Raw genomic sequence first — 20,206 nt, forward strand, 5'->3', positions numbered from 1 at the left:
AAATTGAATTCTCGGGACAAATCCAATATCCATATTTCAGACAAAATTATTAAGCACGAACAATATATGTAGAGCTATATATGTAAGGTCGAATACAGAATTAACGAATGGAACTTGAAGCCCCGCATTCATATCTTCGCCCATCCAATATGGATGTTCACACCTCAGGTGCACCTTATTAATTTCAACCCGTTTAACCTGGTGAACTGGTGGGTGACATGTTGACCCAACTAAGCTATTCTCCCTATCTTATCCATCGGACTGTCGCGGAACAATTGTAGTAGCGGGAGACCAACCATGTGGAAACAACTGACGAAAAACCTAAGCCATTGCGCTCTTTGAGCTTCGCCGGCGTCATGTAGCACCTTCTCAACTCCCGCAACAAAGAAAAAACAAACACACACTCTCTCTCAACATGGCATCAGTGGGGGCTGGAACTCTTCACCATCCTTCTCTCCTCCCACTTGTTTCCGACCTCTGTCATCGACCGCCTCTCTGCTATAGAGTCTCACAGCAGGCCATAAGTTGTAAGAAATGGAAAACGAAGGTGAAAATTCATGGGCGCCTTCCAGCACTGAAATGTTCATCCCAACCTCAGACCATCCGCCTTACGACCGGTGAAAAGGAAGAAGGCGAAGAGGCTGAGATATCGAGGATGACTCTGATATGGAGGGCCGCCAAATTGCCTATATATTCCGTGGCACTGGTGCCCCTTACCGTGAGTTATCAATCTTAGCGTGTTTCTTCTACTAGACTTACTGTCTTCACTTAATTTCTAACCTTTTTTTTTTAATTCATTTGAAGCGGTCTTGTCGGCTAAATTGATTATAAAAAACGAGTTTTTATTTATTTTTTGGACGAGTTAGATCATGTAAGCCATTTTTTTTTTCAGTTAATGGTGATTGATATGTGCTTGTATTCACATATTTGTATGATTGTGATCTTCTTATCTATATGATTTGAAATTAAGTTTTCAGCTTCTTTTCATTTTTGTATAGGTAGGCTCTGCTGCGGCATATTTTCAAACTGGTTTTTTCTCTACCAGGCGTTACTTTTTGCTCTTGTTTGCCTCAGTTCTCATTATTGCTTGGCTCAATTTAAGGTGATTCGGAATTTTCAAGTAGATTTTGTTCTAGGGATACTAATCCGGCTGCAATGTTTCATTTGAGATTCTAAAAATGTCTCACTTTTTTGCAGTAATGATGTATATGATTATGACACCGGGGTGGATAGAAACAAAAAGGAATCAGTTATTAATATTATTGGCAGGCATGATTTAGGATTGTTTTGTAATTTATGTTAGTTTTGGTGTGTTTGAAGAATCTGACTTCAGTAATACTAACGCACATTATAATTGTTGAGAAGTCAGACAGCCACACATTTTGCAGCTATCACATTTCTTGTGTTTGGCTTTATGGGGCTCATTTGGGCGTGTGCAGAAGCAGGAGATATCCGTTTCATTTTGTTAGCCACATCTGCTATCCTGTGTGGTTACATTTATCAGGTAACTAAAAGCTTGTTTTAAACAATTAATCAGTTGGTGTTGTAAACCTTTCAGCTCCGTTGTGATCACTAATAATAACATCATTTTGCACATATCATGCAGCTGATTTGCTATCAAGGTATACTATAACTGATTTTGCCCCTTCGCTGCTAAGATAGTTATTTGAACAATTTTCATGCGGATATTTTTCTTGTATTCTTGCTTGCATGTGGATACTGTTCTTCTATTCTGTAGGATCTCTTGACGGAAGAAGAAGTTCCTCTTGAGCTTCTTGGGAGAGAGAGAGAAGGGGAGAGGGAGAGAACTAAAAACCGAACAATCTTATTGCTTTTCTTATCCTTATTACAAACTATAACATCTATATATACACACTAATGATAGCACAAAAAGCTACACAATAACCTAAACTAAAGAAAGTATAACTATAAATCTGGTCAAATCATAATAAACTCCACCTTGATCCAAATTTCCAAAACATTTGAGTAACTCCATATGTCTCTCAAATTTACCGTCTCAGCTAAGTTGGTGTCATCTTTGGGCCTATCTCCTTGCCCTGATAGTTACAGCAACCAAATCTTCTCTAGAGATCGCCTCAGAGGTTCCTTGATGAACAATGAAAGCCTTCATTTTGATTCTCTATAAGCCGAAATCATTTTCACTGATAAATTTGTTGATTTTGAATTTATGTATCGATATGATCAAGAATCTTAATCAAGAATTACACCAACAACTTTAATCAAGAATTACAGAATAATTTTGATTGCAAGAGCAACACCAACAACTAGCAGTGCGGAAAGCCTCCCGCAGCGTCCGGAAGGCAGAGGTGAACGTTGCGGTGCGCAGGAGTCTTCCGACACAGGTAGTTGTTGGTGGTGCTCTTGCGATCAAAATCATTCGACAATTCTTCATTAAAGATTGTAGAATTTTTTGAGGTGAAGTTTGGTAGCTAAGATTCTTAATCATGTCGATACATAAATTCAAAATCAACAAATTTACCTGTGAAGATGATTTCGGTTATGGAGAATCAAAATGAATGCTTTCCTTGTTCATCAAGGAACCTCTGAGGCCATCTCCAGGGAAGATATGGCTGCTGAAACTGACTGGGAAAGGGCTAGGAAAACCCATTTAAAGGCTCATAGTGATGAAGTATTGAGGGATGAAGTATTGAGGGAAGTAGTCAAAGAGGGTTCTGCTATAAAAGTTTGGGAGAAATTGAAATAATTGTACTTGAAGAGATCGTTGGCCAACCGGTTGTATTTAGAGAAAGCTCTTTACACATTGCACATGAATGAATGTAAATACCTGAAAAAACACATTGATGAATTTAACAAAATTATTCTTGATCTTAAGAATGTAAATGTAAAAATTGAGGAAGATCAAGGCATTATTATCTTAAGCTCTTTGCCAAAATCATATGAAAATATAGTTGATACATTATTATATGGTAAGTAGACGTTAACCATGACTGAGGTAAAGTCGGTTTTAATGTCCAAACAATTTTAGTGTTGGAATGAGGGTGAGAAGAAAGTGTTGGAAACATTATGATAGCAGGAGGAATATACGAGTTCAGTAAAAAATGTTTCTATTGCCATAAAGGACATTTGAAGAGAACTTGCCCAAATTTGTTGAAGAGGCAAGGAGTTAGGTCCAAAGGCGACGCGAACTTAGCTGAGATGCTAGATTTGGGAGACATGGAGTTACTCAAATGTTTTGTAAATCTGAACCAAGGTGGAGTTCATTTGATTGGTCCAGATTTATAGTTGTACTTTCTTTAGTTTAGATTTTTTTGTAGTTTTTTGTGCTATCATTAGTGTCTATATATAAATATTATAGTTTGTAATAAGGTAGAGATAAAAAAAAGCAATATGATTGTTCTGTTTTTAGCTCTATCCCTCTCTCTCCCAAGAAGTTCAATCTTCCTCAAGAAGATCCTATACATTGCAATTGGGAAACTGCTCTCTTATAATGATGATCATGGGCATGGTCTGTTAGAGTAAATTTTTTTTTTGAAGAAAAATGCTTTAGAATGTAATTCTTTTTTATGATTAATGTATTATTTAATTCTTTTATACATTACGACACATGAGAACATCTAATTATTAGTTTTCAGTTATAGAAAGCATTGTATGAGGGAATGGTATTTCGAATTCTATGTTCCTAGCATGAAAAATGACATGGTTCTTAGCAGTGATAACCAAGCAACCTAAAGGTTAAGCCTATAGCTCGTGAGTCATGAACTATATGTAACTGTATATTATAGGTCGTGAGTCGTGATCTATATATAACTTCGGTGAAGCGGATTTGGCTTAAGCAATGGTGAACCAAACACAAAACCACTGTTTCTAGAGCTCTAATCGATACAAAGTTTCACATGGGCATGCTATTTTTCTAGAGACAATATGATGCAGAGCATTTTAGTTATAGTATTTTTTAGAAATAGTTTATCTCTTTATTATTTTTTCTACGTATTTTCTTGAACCTTCTAGAAGTTTCTATAGGTTTCTTATATATAAAACAGTTTTATGGAGAATAAATAGAATAAATATTTTTGGATTATAACCGTAATTAGTGCTTTCGTGTTCCTGCTCGGAGAAGCTGTCTCTTGTGATGATTCACCCTACATCACAACAATCATTAATTTTATGATTTTTGATGGAACAATTCAATGATATCTTTGTCTGATGTCCAAGTATTTTGGCTCTTGATTTGGAGGATGCGTTTTGTAAAAGCTGTAAGGGTATGTTCCTTTCTCCAGCGAGAAGGAAGCACTTTGAAAAGCAGTCACCTTGGGTATGTTCCTTTCAATAATATCTTTGTTTGATGATTTTAGAGAAGTTTTAATTGAATAAAATAGTCTATTTGGTGCAGTGAAGAACAGTATGCATACAAGCAGTTACCTTGGGTTCGTCTAGGAAATTTCACATGATCTTCAATCGGGCAAAACAAAAAAACAAATAGAAACGATGTACAATGTCTCCATGTATAAAATTTTGGAATAATGGGTATTTTATAATCACGTTTACAAGAAGGAATAGGAGTGAGAAGGAAGCACTTTGAAAAGTATGAACTTAGAGTCAAAAGGACTTTTTTTAACCACCGACAGAGCTATTGCAGTTAGGCTATGGTAGATTTGAGTGTTTTAGCGGACCATCATATACTTTTTAGTTCATATAATATCTCCATGATGTTTTGTGATATATTCATACTAAGGCTTCGTTTGGGACGGCTTTCTTTCTGCTTCTTAAAGCAGCTTTTTAACACAAAAATTTTAAATTCTGACAAGCTGCCTAAATTTCTGACAAACTGTTTAATTTTATGAACTGCTAATCATTTGGCAACCTCTATCGTTTTTTTCTACTGTTATTGAAAGTCCTAATCGGCATTCTTACCATAAATTATATATATTGCAGTGTCCTCCATTTAGACTTAGTTACCAAGGACTTGGAGAACCATTGTGCTTTGCAGCCTTTGGTCCTTTTGCCACAACAGCTTTCTATTTCTCACAAAGTAGTAAAAACTTAACAAGGTTTTTCCTTATTCACGCTGATACTCTTAACACTTGATTCTCACTTGATGAATTGAACTTTTTGAAGTATTCAACTCTACAGTGGCATGAACCACCTCTCATTAAGCGCTACAGTTTTATGTGCTTCAGTACTTGTTGGACTCACCACTACTTTCATTCTCTTCTGCAGCCATTTTCACCAGGTGAGCTTGTAGTTTCACACATGACATTCTGTTTTCATAAATTCATTATCTGATTGTTGAACTTAGATTGATGGAGATGCGGCTGTTGGGAAGATGTCCCCTCTGGTATGTCTTTCTGCATAAGTTCTCACTTACATTATCTAAGAATACAATTTTTGTCGAGTATGTTTACAGAAAGCTTATAACTGTTAATGATCTTTGTTCCCCAGGTTCGTATAGGCACAGAAACAGGCTCGAAGCTGATAAGAATTGGAATTTTAGCACTTTATATTCTCTTGTTTACTTTTAGCGCATGCAAATATATTCCTTTGACCTGTTCGGTAAGTTTGCACATTAAGATCTGAAATTTTTTACAAGTTTGAAATTCTCCAGAAATAGTGAAAGTTCACATATGCCAGAATACTTGCATAAATTCATTCCAGTGGTTAACCATAGTTAGATTCCAATTATATTGTCCTAAAGTTTCATGGTTGAATACTTGTCGTTATGGATAAATTTTGTTGTTTCATGAGAAGATAACTATCGTAGAGGCTTTTAAATTTTGTAGTTTCTCTTTAAAACGGTTGGACCTGATGATATTCCAATAGAGGTGTGGAAATGCTTAGGAGTTGAAGGGATTTCTTGGCTTACTAAACTTTTTAATACTATTTTGAAGACTAAAAATATGCCAGATGAGTGGAGAATGAGTATGTTAATTCCTATTTTTAAGAATAAAGGTGATGCACAAGATTGTACGAATTATAGAGGTATTAAGTTAATGTGTCATACTTTAAAACTATGGGAGCGAGTTATGGAGCATAGGTTGCGGCGTGATGCTAATGTTTCTCAAAATCAATTTGGATTCATGCCGGGTTGGTCGACTATGGAAGCCATACATTTATTAAGAGGTTTGATGGATAAATATAGAGAAAATAAGGAGGATCTACATATGATATTTATTGATTTAGAAAAGGCATATGATAAAGTTCCAAGAGAAGTGCTATGGAGAGTTCTTGAAAAGAAATGAGTCAATAATGCTTATATTCAAATCATTAAAGATATGTATGCAGGAGCTATTACTTGTGTTCAAACACAAGGTGGTTTGACCAAGTATTTTCCTATTTCGGTTGGGTTACATCAAGGGTCAGCCTTAAGCCCATATCTTTTTGCTTTTTTCATGGATGTTCTCACTAGACATTTGCAAGAGGATATACCTTGGTGTATGCTTTTTGCTGATGATATTCTTCTTATTGATAAGACTAGAGAGGGAGTTGAAGGTAAACTTGAATTATGGAGGTCAACCTTAGAGTCTAAAGGTTTTCGCTTGAGTAGATATAAAACGGAATATATGGAGTGTAATTTTAGTAGTAATAGACCTAGTGAAGGGATTGTGACTTTGGGCGATCAAGTCATTAATAAGAGTACACGTTTTAGATATCTTGGATCTATTGTTCAGAGTGATGGTGAAATAGATGGGGATATTATCAGCAGAATTCAAGTTGGATGGTTGAAGTGGATGAATGCATCAGGCTTGTTATGTGATAGAAATGTACCCCTCAAACTTAAGGGAAAATTCTATAAGATGGTAGTGAGGCCTGTAATGTTTTATGGTGCCGAATGTTGGCCATTAAAAGAGAAGCATAATACTAAGTTAAGTGTGGCAGAGATGAGGATGCTCAGGTGGATGAGTGGCTTTACCCTTAGAGATAGGATATGAAATGAGCATGTACGTGAAAAGGTTGGAGTAGCTCCAGTAGAAGATAAGATTAGAGAGAGTCGCCTTAGATGGTTTGGTCACATAAAAAGGCGGCCTTCCGATGATCCGGTTAGGAGAGTAGAGGTATTAGATTTGACTTGTGTTAAGAAAGGCAGGGGTAGACCTAAAAAGACTTGGTTAGAAAATATTAGGAATGACCTTTCTTTATTAGATTTAAACGAGAATTTGACTTTTAATAGGACACAATGGAGAAAAAGGATTCATGTAGCCGACCCCACGTAGTGGGATAAAGGCTTGATGTTGTTGTTGTTGTTGTCTTTAATATGCTGCTAGTCATACTTCAGCGGTATCTTTCTTTTTCCACGTGATTTTTGCCATCCGACCTCTTTGCCTAATAATAGCACCCCGAACTTCTATTGAGAACTTCTGTCGTCGGGTATGAAACTAATTGCATAGAGAAAGTCTTGTATTGTATCTTACGATCGGAAGGAACCCATACACTACACTTCTATGAGATGTTCGAATCCTCCTTGATCTATAATTCAAAAAGTGCGTTTTGCGCGTCAAGAAGCCAAGGGTAGCTTGCTATATTATTCAAGCGGGTAACTTGTTCGATGTCAAAACCGATCTCATAACTTGAAGATCACCCTCCCTTTGAAGAGAAAATGCTTAAGATTTTCCATGAAAGTGTAATTATAGTAGATAATACTCTATTCATGATGATTATCTTAGGTAAATATGCTTTTTAGTCAAAGATATACTGCATGTTCACTTATTCAAGTCGTCTTCCTGTAATCTAATCTCTTCTACTGCTGGCTTCTACTTACAGTTTCTTTGCGCCATCACCATTCCATTAGCCAAACTGGTTATGGACTATGTTGAGCAAAATCATAATGTGAGAATCCCAAACTCAGATTATTTGCAATCACTATGAATCTGCTAAGCAATTTCATGAGTTCACTAACGTGCAGAATAAACTCAAGATCTTTATGGCAAAGTATTACTGTGTTCGGTTACATTCGTTATTTGGAGCTGCACTAGCTGTTGGGCTTGTAGTTGCTAGAGGTGGAGTTCAGCTTTATAACATAGGCTAGCTTCTCATGGAGCATTCAAGGAAATGAAGGCCTCAGGTCTCAGTGAAAGCACTCCCTTCTTAAACACTTCAAAGATGTGGCGAGGCCATTCAGGCCTTGAGCTAAGTTTCTGTACTGCTTAGCTTGCTCAGACCTGAGCTTAGTTTCAGATAACAAGATTGGTCTCTCCCTGACAACGAAATTATTTTGTGCGGAGACTGGACGCAGAGTTGAGTTCGGACTGTGAGTGTACACAGTATGTATATACAGTGTACTTTTATTTTTATACACATTGTGTAAACTTATACATACTGTGTACTTTTATTTTTATATGCATTGTGTACACAATATATGCACACTATTTACTCCTCCTGGCTTGAACATGTTTAATTAATCAAGTTCGAACACCTGTTCGAGTTTTATTCTATAAGTTTGAGCCCGCTTGTTTATTATAAGTGAGAAAAATGATTATAATTCAAATGTTTTTATAATAAAATGATAAACGAATGAGAAATTAGAAGAAAAATAATAATTAATTACTTAATAAAAGAAAGTGAGATATAATTTTTAAATATTTTTAATCTATTTAAAGGGCATTTATATTCATATTTTTTAAAAGAGTTGGCCCGTGAGCTAATTAGTCCAGCTAGGGCTAGCTCAAGTTTAAGCTCAGCTCACGAGTCATTTATCGAATCAAGCTCGAGTCAGCTTACAGGATGGTTTGACTCACTTACACTCTTAGGTTTAATTCAATTCAAATTGGCTTAGATATATGTGAAATGTAATATTTATATGTATTCCTGTATATTTCGATCCATTTATATTTTATGTATAAAAATAAATCAAAGGGCCATTCTGCCTATTTTCTACATAATATTTTAATATAATTATTTTATTTAATACTAATAATAAATATGATTTAAATTAAATTATTATTCATAAAATTAATAGATTTTTCTCAAATTAATTTAAAACTTGGCTCAAAATTAGATGCTCTTATTAGACTTCAATTTGGCTTGAGCCAAAATCAACACAATTAACTCCAAATTTAAACTAGCCCACTCGAAGCAACTCCATATCACCTCAAGGTGTAATGGTAGCTATGAGTGTTAATAAATGATCTTGTCGGTCAACCAAATAAAAAATTTTGGGTTCGGATTGATTCGTTTAATAGACAGGTTGGATTCGGTTCGTGCATTCCAACCCATTTATTAAATGTGTTAGATTCTAGTTGACCGGTCAACCCAATTTTGACTTGAAATTAACTCTTTTAATATTTTTAATTTTTTTTTATAAAATCTTCTTATTTTTTATCAACTAACATAAAATACATGATTAATAACTTAATAAAATAATTTTTTTAATTAAAAAGAATTATCGGGCTAAGTTAGAATTGTTAGTAGGTCAAATTATTAAATGGTTCAGATTCGAATTAACCGATTTGGGCTTGTGTCAATGTGAAGTTTGCACTCAAATCTAATCAGTTTTGACACCCTACCGGCAGGGATTTCTCCTCCACACTGGTTGGATTATCAGGACCGTCGACTACCACTGTGACGAAATTGGGGCGGTTTAATATTTTGACGGTTCATATTAACCGGTTCAGAAGATCCAACTTATCCTTTCCGAGGAAAACCCTAGCATACCTGGCTTTGAATTTCAGGTCCCAACCTTCCGACGCTATCTGCGGCTCTCACATTGCCTGCAGTACTCGCAAGGGAAATTTAGATCCAATATGAAGGTCCTTTTTTATTTTTGTCATATGGGGCGTGGATTAATGGAAAAAAAATCTTATTTTTTTCTTGTTCTGAGATTTTTTGGATTTTTTTTTCGTTGATCGTTATCTTTTATTGCTTTGTTCATTGCAGTTCAACATTGCGAATCCCACCACTGGGTGCCAGAAGAAGCTTGAGATCGATGATGATCAGAAACTGTGAGTTTTTTTTTTTTGGGGGATTTAAAATCTTAATCGGGTCTCATACACCTTACTTTTAATTTGTATGCCAATGCTGTGTACTTTATTAGCTGTCCATGTTTTTCTGATTCCATTTTTTTCGTTGGAATGTTCCTAAAAACATTTTTAGGAAGTTTAGTTCCACAAAATTTTCTTTTTTTTTTTAATGTTTTTTAAGTGTTATTTTCTTCTTCTTTTTTTCTATTATGAAGAAACCATAGTTGATTACTGTTGTATCCGATGTCTGATGGAGAGTGTATATTTCAGGGGCTGTTTGGTTGTAAGATTTAGGGGATGTTTGGTGTAGGATTGGATTCAATTTTAGTAAGATATACTAAATCCTATAAATCCGGATTTAGTAAATCCTAGGCTCATTAATTCTGAAAAGTGTTTTGTATGACAAATTTTAAATCCTGTTAAATCCAGAGAAGTTGTTTGGCAACACATCACGACACAGGCGCCGCGGGAAGAAGTTCTGCAACTGTAAGTCGCGTTAAATCCGAATAGGAATGAGATTAGGATTTAAACGAATTTACCGGATTTATGCCGTAAATCCGTAAATCCTGGATTTACGCATTTGCCAGATTTACAGTGATGCGGATTGCGTTTGGCTGGATTTACGCTAAATCCTACTAAAAATGACAGACAAATCCGATACTGAACACCCCCTTAAGTTGGATTTAACTATTAATTGGTTTAAATCTTGCAACAATTTTTTTTGTTCATTAAATCCTGTGGTTTTGGTAATCACATATTCCCGTTTTGAGATAATTTAGTTAATCCTACATTACCCAGGATTTAAGCAATTTAAAGGGACTTTCAGGAACATTATTCCAAAAGCTGGACGTTGTCATAACCACCGCAGCCTACATGTGGTCGAAGGCCATCAATCCTGAGGATCTGAGAACACTACAATGGTTGACTTCCTCCTCGATTGCCTTTATGAAACTTTGAAGCTTTTATCTCGACTAATTGGTAGAAAGAGTAATCCGAAGAAACTGCTGATGGTTGTTCTGCAGCATATTGATGATTTCCTCCTCTTTTCCAAATCAATAGATATCACTCAATAGAGCTGCAAATTTTCATGCTCATCTTGGTCCTCTTCCTTTAAGTTGATTCAATCTAGATAGCGCAATCTAATTACTTGGATTAACTAATTAATTCATGAGGGATTTAGTTGCATGCCATTGAATTCTTCTATATTTACATCTCTAACTTATTTTTTATTATTAACTGATTTGCTACTCAAATCTTTTAACCATTGTTTAAAATTGTGCAATATGAGGCTCATCTTGAGGCCCACCTTAATGCAATTTCAATGAAAAATACCTTGATGCACGCCTCAAGCTTTTTTATGAGGCTTGCGCCTCGCCTCACTAGTGTGTGGCTTATGTCTCACTCTATTTATATTTTTTTTAATTAAAAATCATTTAAATCCTAAACTAAAGCCCCGAACATTTCACTCCTTCATGCACCCCGAGCCACAACAATTTCCTCTCGACTGCCTTGACCTCTAACTCGCTGCCTTCTCCATAGCCACCACTAGGGATCAAATGAAAGCATCATACCTCCATCACCTCCTCTAAAACTTTTAGAATATTACTCTAAAATTTTTGGATTATTAATTTCATTTTTTATGCTGATGAAAAGAATTTATGAAAGAGGACGATGATTAAAATAAATGAAGAAGAAGTAGATTGGGAGGTATTAGATTCCACATGATGAGGCAGGGGAGGGATCAAATTGTTATGAAGATGACTCAAATAAAGATACCCTTAGTGATGACAATGCATATGATTTTTGAGTTGTTGTCTGCTATTTCAATTTTTCTTAGAAATTAAATGTGGATGAGTAGGGAACTAAGAAAGTAGGAGTTTGGAGTTGAGCTTGATGTTATATAATACTTTTATGCAATTCATATATTTAATATTATCTCTCTAGTAATATTTGGATTTCAATTCTATTTCACACAATTTATTACTTATCACTTTAGTTCTTGTGCAATTTTTTGTTTTATATGATGTCAATTTGTTACTTCATAGTTCAATAGAAAGCTAATATGTCATTCTTTAACATATTATTTGAGTATTATATGAAAAATTACTTTAAACTTTTATTTTTATGTAATTTTAATTTTGAGTCTTGTGCCTAAACATGCCTTGAGGCTTACGCCTGGCCTCAAGAACTAAAAACTACCTTAATACCTAATTCTGCAATTTTAAACTCTGCTTTTAACACCATCAAAACTAGCATAAGAGCTTACTCCCATTAACTTCCATATCCTTCTCTATCTACTTCATGATTGAGCTGTAGCAAGTGATGATTAGGTGTAGTTGATGAGCACAAGTTGTAGTTAGTTCCATCTCCTCTTGAATTTGTTAGAACAAAGAGTTACTAATATAAATTTTATATATCCATGGAATTATTAATTGAGTTTATAATTTTTCTATAGTAAAAATAAGACTACCAAATTGTCATTATTATTTAATAAGATGCTCCTAAGATATATTTTGTCTCTCTAGCTAATATAAAGTCTTCTTTCTCTCATGCTCGCCAATTTTTCTACCCATTTTTTTTAGATTTAGGCTTCGTTTGTTTTTTTGGTGATTTTGTAAAAGACAGTTTTAAAAAACATTAGTTCAGAAAATAGAGTTTTCTAACGGATAAGCATATATAAAAAGCTTTCTCAAAACTGCAGAAAAATGAAAAAAAAGGAGTTATTGGGAACGTGATTTGACGAACCAAACAACACAAAAAAAAAATTCCTCCGTTTCCAAAAACGGAAAAGGCAAAAAAACGCTCAAACAAACAAAGCCTTAGAGTTTTATTGAAGAAAACATACTACCTTTTGAACTACATCGTTGATGAGAACTCATGAGCTTGAATCATCTTTATTGTGCTGGTGAAGTATAATGCGATGAAGGAACTTGCCTTCGATAATACTCGTGACTTGTCTTGACTTCCAACTATTGTTGTCATTGAGAATGGAGAAGAAGAAAGGGGCTATCGTTCATACTTGTCAATGGCTAAAATTGCGTGCACCATTTTTTATGGTGTGGCACACGGGTTCAAGTTGGCACGCACTATGGTGTCATCTGTGGGCAATGGCTCATTGCGTGCGCTATTTTAATTTTAGGTTAAATAATTTTGAAAATTTTATATAATTTTATCTTCTAAATAATATATAAAGAAATTTTTATTAATAATTATTTATTCATTAACTAAACCTAAAAAGCTCACGTCCTAACCTAATACATGGTGTTCCCTTACCCGTGAGCACAAAACCAACATTCCCTCACCAGATCGAAGTAGAAGTAAGGAAGCAGGTTACCTCACCCGCGAGGGTTCCCTTACCCGATCGAAGTCGAGAGTTCCTCACCCCGATCAAATTGAAGTTGCGCTTGATTCTGCCGCACCTTCACGCCCAAGTTAAAATTGCAAAATTTTTTGAAAGCCTCCTGGATCATGATTCTTCATTTTATTTTCTTCATCTTATTATATTATTAGTTTTTAATCCAACTGCAATGCTAATTTTTTTCATTCAAAAGATGAGTTTTTGTTTAATTGATGACTTGTGAACTGTGAACTTTGTATTTTGCGTGAGCGATTTTTCAAGCATTACATCATCTTTTAGTTTAATGATATCTCATATTCATGCCTATTTTTATAAATATTTTATAGTTTGCGCCATGTTGAATATGACGCACATCGTGCCATGCACTATGCGCTATGGCTCCAAAGGATCCTTTGCGCTGTAATGCGCCATTCTCCGTTGACAAGTATGCTACCGTTGTTGTGTTGAGATTAAAGAGAATGAAGGGATGATTTTTGCTATTACTTTTAATGGAAGTTAGGAAAGTTAGGAAAGCGGTATTTTTATTGTTGTAAGACGATTTAGATATTATGTAGTAAAAAATGATAGCTGTGTTAAATTCATAATTTATATTGACTTTTGCTATGTAAATCCCCCTTAATTAATTAATTATTATTGATCTAATTATTTTGGTTAATCAGTACAAATATCGTAATGAGCATAAATTATCATAATTTAGGTTATTACTAGTTATTTTAATAATATCATAATTAATAATTATAATTAGTTAATTTAATAAATTTAAATATTAAACCCTAAAAAATAACAGTTAAATAGTTTATTATGGTTTAGCTAGTAGTGGTTCTTTTAAAAAAACCCTAACTAAACTCACCAACTAATGTGCACCAAATACGCAATAGTTCTGTGCCAATCGTCTTGAACCAACATAGCGGCCAATTGGCCCATAGCTATGGGTTGGCCCCTACTTGGCACGAACCTATTCCTTTGTTTCTGGTGAGCGTGTGCTCAAGTATGAGACCTGTTATAAACTTTCACTAATTCAACATTTTCTCCAAAAAAAAGATTTTGGATTATTTATAATAAACCCAAAAGTAAGGGGCATTGATATGTTGACATAAAAATATAATAATCAATTAATCTTGGTTGTGAAGACAATGATACCAAAATTTGTGCTTCTACAATTATTGCACAATAGAGGTAGGATGAAGCAATAATGCTTCCAAATCTCATTCGTCAGATTTCTTCAAGATGCAAGAATATCTTTTCATGTGACCAATATATTCGACACAAATCTTTTAAGCATTAACTAGTACCAAATAGCCAATCTTAGAGCCATCTTGCAGCTCGATTCCAATTATTGGCCACCTCAAAGCTTATAGGTCTCATTCATCTCTCCATTACTATTAAGGGCAAAATGGTTCAGTACAGATTTTGTAAACAAAATTTATCGCATCTCAACTCTTGGATGAGATTAAGGAACAAAAGGGCATTTTTTTCCTAGATGGATCTTGAAGATGAAGTGTCTCCTTCCACCATTCATATTTGCTGAAGTATTGAACTACACTTCACCCTCACCTTTAGAAATGCTTCCTATAAGCTATCATTCTTCATCTCAAGGGAAATTTATTGAATTATACTTTGGTCCTTTCTTGAGCCTTGAAGTATATTTCTAGGGATGTTACCTCGGTTGGCTTGTTAACCTATAGTTTTATTGATTGTATACATGATATGGGATCGAGCTCGGGATACCTCTTCATTCTAAATTCTACCGGCACTCAATGATTGTTATTGGCACAACAATGATGATAAATTTTTAAGCAGATTTTCGATCTCTATATCTTGCTAATCCTTCCACATTAATTTTGTCTTATTTGTTTACATGCTACTATATGTTATATATGTCCAAATCATCTTAGACTTAGAGAAGGTAGAACATGACTGAAAACTATACGCCGAACCTCTTTATTTAGCAATTTTAAAGACTGCTATAACATCCACGGAGGCCTCCTCAGATACTTGTGTTATTTTAATAACTGAATTGCTGAAATTTATCTGATTATGCAAATTAGTTGAGTTACATCAACTTTTTAATTGACACAAAAGAGGCAAGTACCGAATTATTTTTTATCTACTTTGACTTTAAGCATCTGAACTTTTAATTAGGTATTGAATTTAATGTGGAGGTAATAATTAACCGTGTTAGTTTTATCCTTTTAGTGCGTCAATATTGAGGGCTTCAGTAAAATAACTTGTATTACACATTATTATGGGCATTTGCCTAAAATCTCTTGTAATAAAGACTAAAAAATAGATGGAGGGGATAAATTACCTAAAAAATCATATAATAAATTTTTATTTTTATTTTTTTAGGGTGGCAATTTTCCCCCGGGCTTTAGGTAGATCCACTCCTGATTGATCGCCTTTTGTTTGAAACTTTTTTGATATAATGTTCTTGCGAGTTGCTTATGTTGGGAGAATTAAGGTGGATAAAAAAAAGTGTTTGTTATGACAACAGAGGTTCTTATATGATGCTTCGTCTCCTTTTTATGCAGGCGAGCTTTCTATGACAAGAGAATCTCACAGGAAGTCAGTGGAGATGCTCTTGGAGAGGTATGATGGATTCATAATTGCATTTGTGGTATTTTGTCGAACAGGAATATAATGCCAAACTTCCATGTTCTTTATGGCAGGAATTCAAGGGTTATGTCTTCAAGATCATGGGAGGATGTGACAAGCAAGGTTTCCCCATGAAGCAAGGAGTTCTTACTCCAGGACGTGTTCGCCTGCTACTTAGCAGAGGTAAGTAAGCCTTGCGCCATTATTTCTGTCCATTCTGTGAATAGAATTGTGGTTCCTACATTGAGCATTGAAATGGTTTCTTTGGGTAGAATAGTTGGTTGCCTTGTCTTCAATTCTACGATTATATTTGGCAGGAACCCCATGTTTCCGTGGATATGGAAGGCGCAATGGAGAGCGCAGGAGAAAATCTGTTCGTGGTTGCATCGTAAGCCCTGACCTTTCTGTTCTGAACCTTGTCATTGTCAAGAAAGGTGAAAATGATCTTCCTGGGCTGACTGACATTGAGAAACCTAGGATGAGAGGACCAAAGAGGGCTTCGAAGATCCGCAAACTCTTCAACCTCTCCAAGGAAGATGATGTCCGCAAGTATGTCAATACTTATCGCCGGACCTTCACTACCAAGTCAGGTGAGTTTTTGAATCATTTTTAAGTGCCTTAACTACGGTTTTTGACCTTTTGTGCTTATCTAGAGCCTGTTAATGCATCAAAAAGTATTTGTATTACGCATAGAACTGATGACTCATTAATATAGAACAAATTCAATCCTTTGTCCAAGATTAGGTCAGAATCATCCATTTTGAACTCTGGTTGTTCTAGTCTACTCAATTCCATCTTTATTCATGAGAACTTAGTGAAATTTGATTTGATCTTACTGGAAGCTTTCAACTGATTCAGTTTACAATTAATTCTCAACATTCTAAAACAAATTCTTAATCAAGAATGCATGCATATATTCCTACATTCTGATACAAATACACTAAAGAAGTATGAGACATGCATAGACGTGCCTATCAAATCTTGGACCAGTTAATTTAATCTAGGCCCCTCATTCCAAGTAAAAGACCATCTATTTGTGTCAAATTCACGAGAAATTATTCTGTGCGGATGCTGAACGCAGTTCTACATCCGGAGATCGACCAAAATGAGCCACGTCAGCAATACCGAACACGGTACCGAATAGTAACGAGTTGCGGTACCGGCATTTGGCGTCCGTACATAATAATTTCTCCAAATTCACAGCTCTATTGGTAGCTGGAGCTGTTATTTCTAATCATTGTAATTTGGTCTCTTCTGCAGGGAAGAAGTGCAGCAAGGCACCCAAGATCCAGAGGCTAGTGACTCCCCTTACATTGCAGAGGAAGCGTGCCAGGATTGCAGAGAAGAAGAGGAGAATTGTCAAGGCTAAATCTGAGGCTGCAGAGTACCAGAAACTTCTTGCTTCCAGGTTGAAGGAACAGAGAGAACGCAGGAGCGAGAGTTTGGCAAAGCGGAGATCGAAGCTTTCTGCTGCATCCAAGCCGTCTGTTGCTACCTAAAGTTTTTTATCTATAGACTGGACTGCCATTTTTGTATCATCAAACTTGTCTTTGATGCAGCTTCCATGGCTGTGTGCGCCCATTTGTTTTCTTTAGGACAATTTTAAATTGAGTTGTATTTGATTTAGTCGTGTACTTGCTTAATCTAGAAGTCATATAATGGTAAGTCCACATTCTTAACATCTGGTATTTCTCATAGGTTGCATATTAAATATGTTTTTGTTTTTTCAATGCCTTAACGATCTTAAATATTGGTCTTGAAGAGGTTTCAAGCAGTAATGAATGAGTACTTAAAGTTACTTTTGCATAGTTCCAATATGTTTCCTGTATGTAGCTCAAATTGGTTTGTTTACTCACATTGATTTTTTGATTGGAAGTTTTGACTATCAATTAAAAGGTTTTGAGATCGAAGATTATATATATGATGTGTGTATGAATTTGTCTTAAATTAAAAAAAATATATTAAAAAACTGTTTTAAAAATACAAGAAAATTGTTTCAAATGAAAATCTTAGGTAGATTAGAAGATTGCTTAACAATGCTGGAAGAAAGGATCCAGCTAACACAGGAAGTACATCCAATATGAGTAAAAAAATTGGCAAAAAAATAGATTAGCTGAACTATTTCCTGAAAATATAATGAGATGTCTTGCCATTATCGTCTAAATAAAATTTCTCTATAAATTTATAAATAGTTTAATTAAAAATTTTAAAATTTAAACTTAGAATTGATTGAAATTTGATTTAAAAAAACATTGTCAAAATGAATGATAGACATAACAAGGTACAATTTGAGTTTAAATGTGTTAAGATCAAATACTTGAAGTGTAATTAAAAATTTTGGGATATAAATATTCTTCAATTTTTGCATACTTTAAAGTCATATCAAGGTCTCAAAGAGAATAATCCGTCTAGCATAAGATCATTTAATTCTAACACTATTAAGACACCTAAATGTTGAAGGAACTATCTATGATTGAAGAAATCAAAATGGTCATTCGATGAATGTTTTCGGATTCAAGTTATATTTTTGTCGCATGCAACATTCAAAAAATCTATAAATATCCGCTTAATCTATACAAGAATCAGGGAACTTGGACCTCACATTGAGATTCAAGAGAACTCAAGGGCTCAAACAATATGAGACCTCCACCTGAGCACCATTGCTTGGTTGTGATCGTTGATCCATCGTCCGACAGTTGTTGTCAAACTAGCACCCGAGCACCATTACAAGCTTCTTTCATCCTAAAATTTTCTTACAAAGGTTTTCTAACAATTGATGCATATCGTATACACTAACTCTGACTTCCAACATCAATGTCAAGATTATGTTTGACTTCTAGTACATGGTCTCCCTTTCTCAAAGGAGAACTATCAAATAAACAGCTCTTGAAGATAGCTCACACATCACATGACTCTTTTAATTTTCACTACATAACTCATTATATATAGTTTGTGTTTATTATACTGTATCAGCATGTTCCCCAATTATAGAAAATATCATCATCTATAACCGATGACATACTCTAGCGAAATTATTCTGATTGGGTTAGACCTCTTGATTTTTCTCTTTTCATGTATTTTCTATGTAAAAAAATTGTGATCTTTTGCAACTTCTCATTTATTTGTACGTGTTGGATCTTACAATACTAAGAAAATAAACTCTTTAACTCTATTGCCACTAATGTTCTAACATGCAACACCTCATTAATAAACTAAATATTCAAAAATTATTGTTATGCACCAATGTGGCGAATCACTAATATATAATTTGAATACAAAATACAACAAGGAACAATTGAATAGCCAAATCGACACTTCTCACAAAAAATTATTTGGAGCAAGAGTAGTCACTCTATTTAACCATTAGAGGAAGAATAATAAAAAATATCTTAAAATGACAGCAAAAACCGTTGAGTGGATAAATATCTTCTTGAAAGGTGTTAGTGACATTATAAGCAACAATCAAGGACATGTATTGATAAATCTCTAAAAGAAAAAGAAAAAAAAACTATTAGTATGATAAGGGTTATTTATAATCTGAAACCCCCCCTCTAAATTTTATTTATTTGTCCCAACGGACTTTTTTTTTCATGCAATTTACCACCTCCAAAAATTGGAAAGCCTCCTGGCCTCCAGTGATTTTCATCCGATTATACTTAATTTTTCTAACACTGACAAACAAATTTGTGAAAAGCGATTATGTGCAAAATAAATTATTTTTAACCCTTTTATATATTTATTTTTTTATAAGTTCGCCCTTAAATATAAAACTATCAAGATTATGAATTTTGTCCTCTCTATAATTGAATGCTACCTCTTCAAAACATAGGATCTCCTTGAACTAAAGATTCTCAAATATATATTCTTGATACGATATTTGATTCAATCATATAAAGGTCAATAGTTCTTGAAAATAAAAATGTATTTGATATAAGGAATTTTTCAATATAGATAATGTGATGGGAATGGTTAAAGAACAATGGAGGGATCACTTTATAATAAGAATATGGAAATAGGTCTATCCACTCATCATTTGAAAGGGCTCTATCTAATTTAGATATGATGGTAGACTTTATTTAATTATTATACAATAAATTGGAAAGACCCAAATGTTGGAGGTCTAGGAGGCCTGCATGAAAGTCATAGTTGTTGAAATACACAAAATTAGTTGACTAATAAAAATGTCCCCCATTCTTAACATTGACTTTTTGATATAATTAAATCCCCCTTCAGAATCCAAGCCAAACCAACATAAGACGAGATATTTGCAAGAGTTCGAAAGGCTTTTCATCTCCAAGGTAGCAGACACCAATATAAGAAA

At 34.5% G+C, this 20,206-nt stretch overlaps 2 protein-coding genes across 5 annotated transcripts; both read left to right on the forward strand.

Annotated features, from left to right (window-relative positions):
* Positions 1 to 277: 277 nt before the first annotated feature.
* On the forward strand, positions 278 to 8,388 carry LOC110102149 (2-carboxy-1,4-naphthoquinone phytyltransferase, chloroplastic). 4 transcript variants are annotated; one of them, XM_028693006.1, is made up of 10 exons: positions 278 to 718; positions 999 to 1,102; positions 1,198 to 1,269; positions 1,366 to 1,504; positions 4,915 to 5,030; positions 5,113 to 5,212; positions 5,279 to 5,317; positions 5,422 to 5,532; positions 7,738 to 7,803; positions 7,892 to 8,388. In XM_028693006.1, exons 1-10 carry the CDS (start codon positions 416 to 418, stop codon positions 8,000 to 8,002), a joined length of 1,161 nt encoding a protein of 386 aa, XP_028548839.1. In that variant the 5' UTR covers positions 278 to 415; the 3' UTR covers positions 8,003 to 8,388. The 4 variants fall into 4 exon arrangements, with proteins under 4 accessions (XP_028548839.1, XP_020685995.1, XP_020685994.1 ...); XM_020830336.2 differs by having other exon boundaries at positions 279 to 718; positions 5,200 to 5,212; positions 7,880 to 8,388; XM_020830335.2 differs by having other exon boundaries at positions 281 to 718; positions 7,880 to 8,388.
* A 1,177-nt stretch (positions 8,389 to 9,565) lies between these two features.
* Positions 9,566 to 17,596, forward strand: LOC110102156 (40S ribosomal protein S6-like). The gene is made up of 6 exons (XM_020830346.2): positions 9,566 to 9,722; positions 9,850 to 9,914; positions 15,822 to 15,879; positions 15,960 to 16,068; positions 16,203 to 16,475; positions 17,146 to 17,596. The coding sequence occupies exons 1-6, from the start codon at positions 9,717 to 9,719 to the stop codon at positions 17,382 to 17,384; spliced, it is 750 nt and encodes a 249-aa protein (XP_020686005.1). The 5' UTR covers positions 9,566 to 9,716; the 3' UTR covers positions 17,385 to 17,596.
* Positions 17,597 to 20,206: the final 2,610 nt, after the last annotated feature.

This window comes from Dendrobium catenatum, unplaced genomic scaffold (assembly GCF_001605985.2).
Source record: "Dendrobium catenatum unplaced genomic scaffold, ASM160598v2 fragScaff_scaffold_211, whole genome shotgun sequence".
NCBI classification, from domain to species: Eukaryota; Viridiplantae; Streptophyta; class Magnoliopsida; order Asparagales; family Orchidaceae; genus Dendrobium; species Dendrobium catenatum.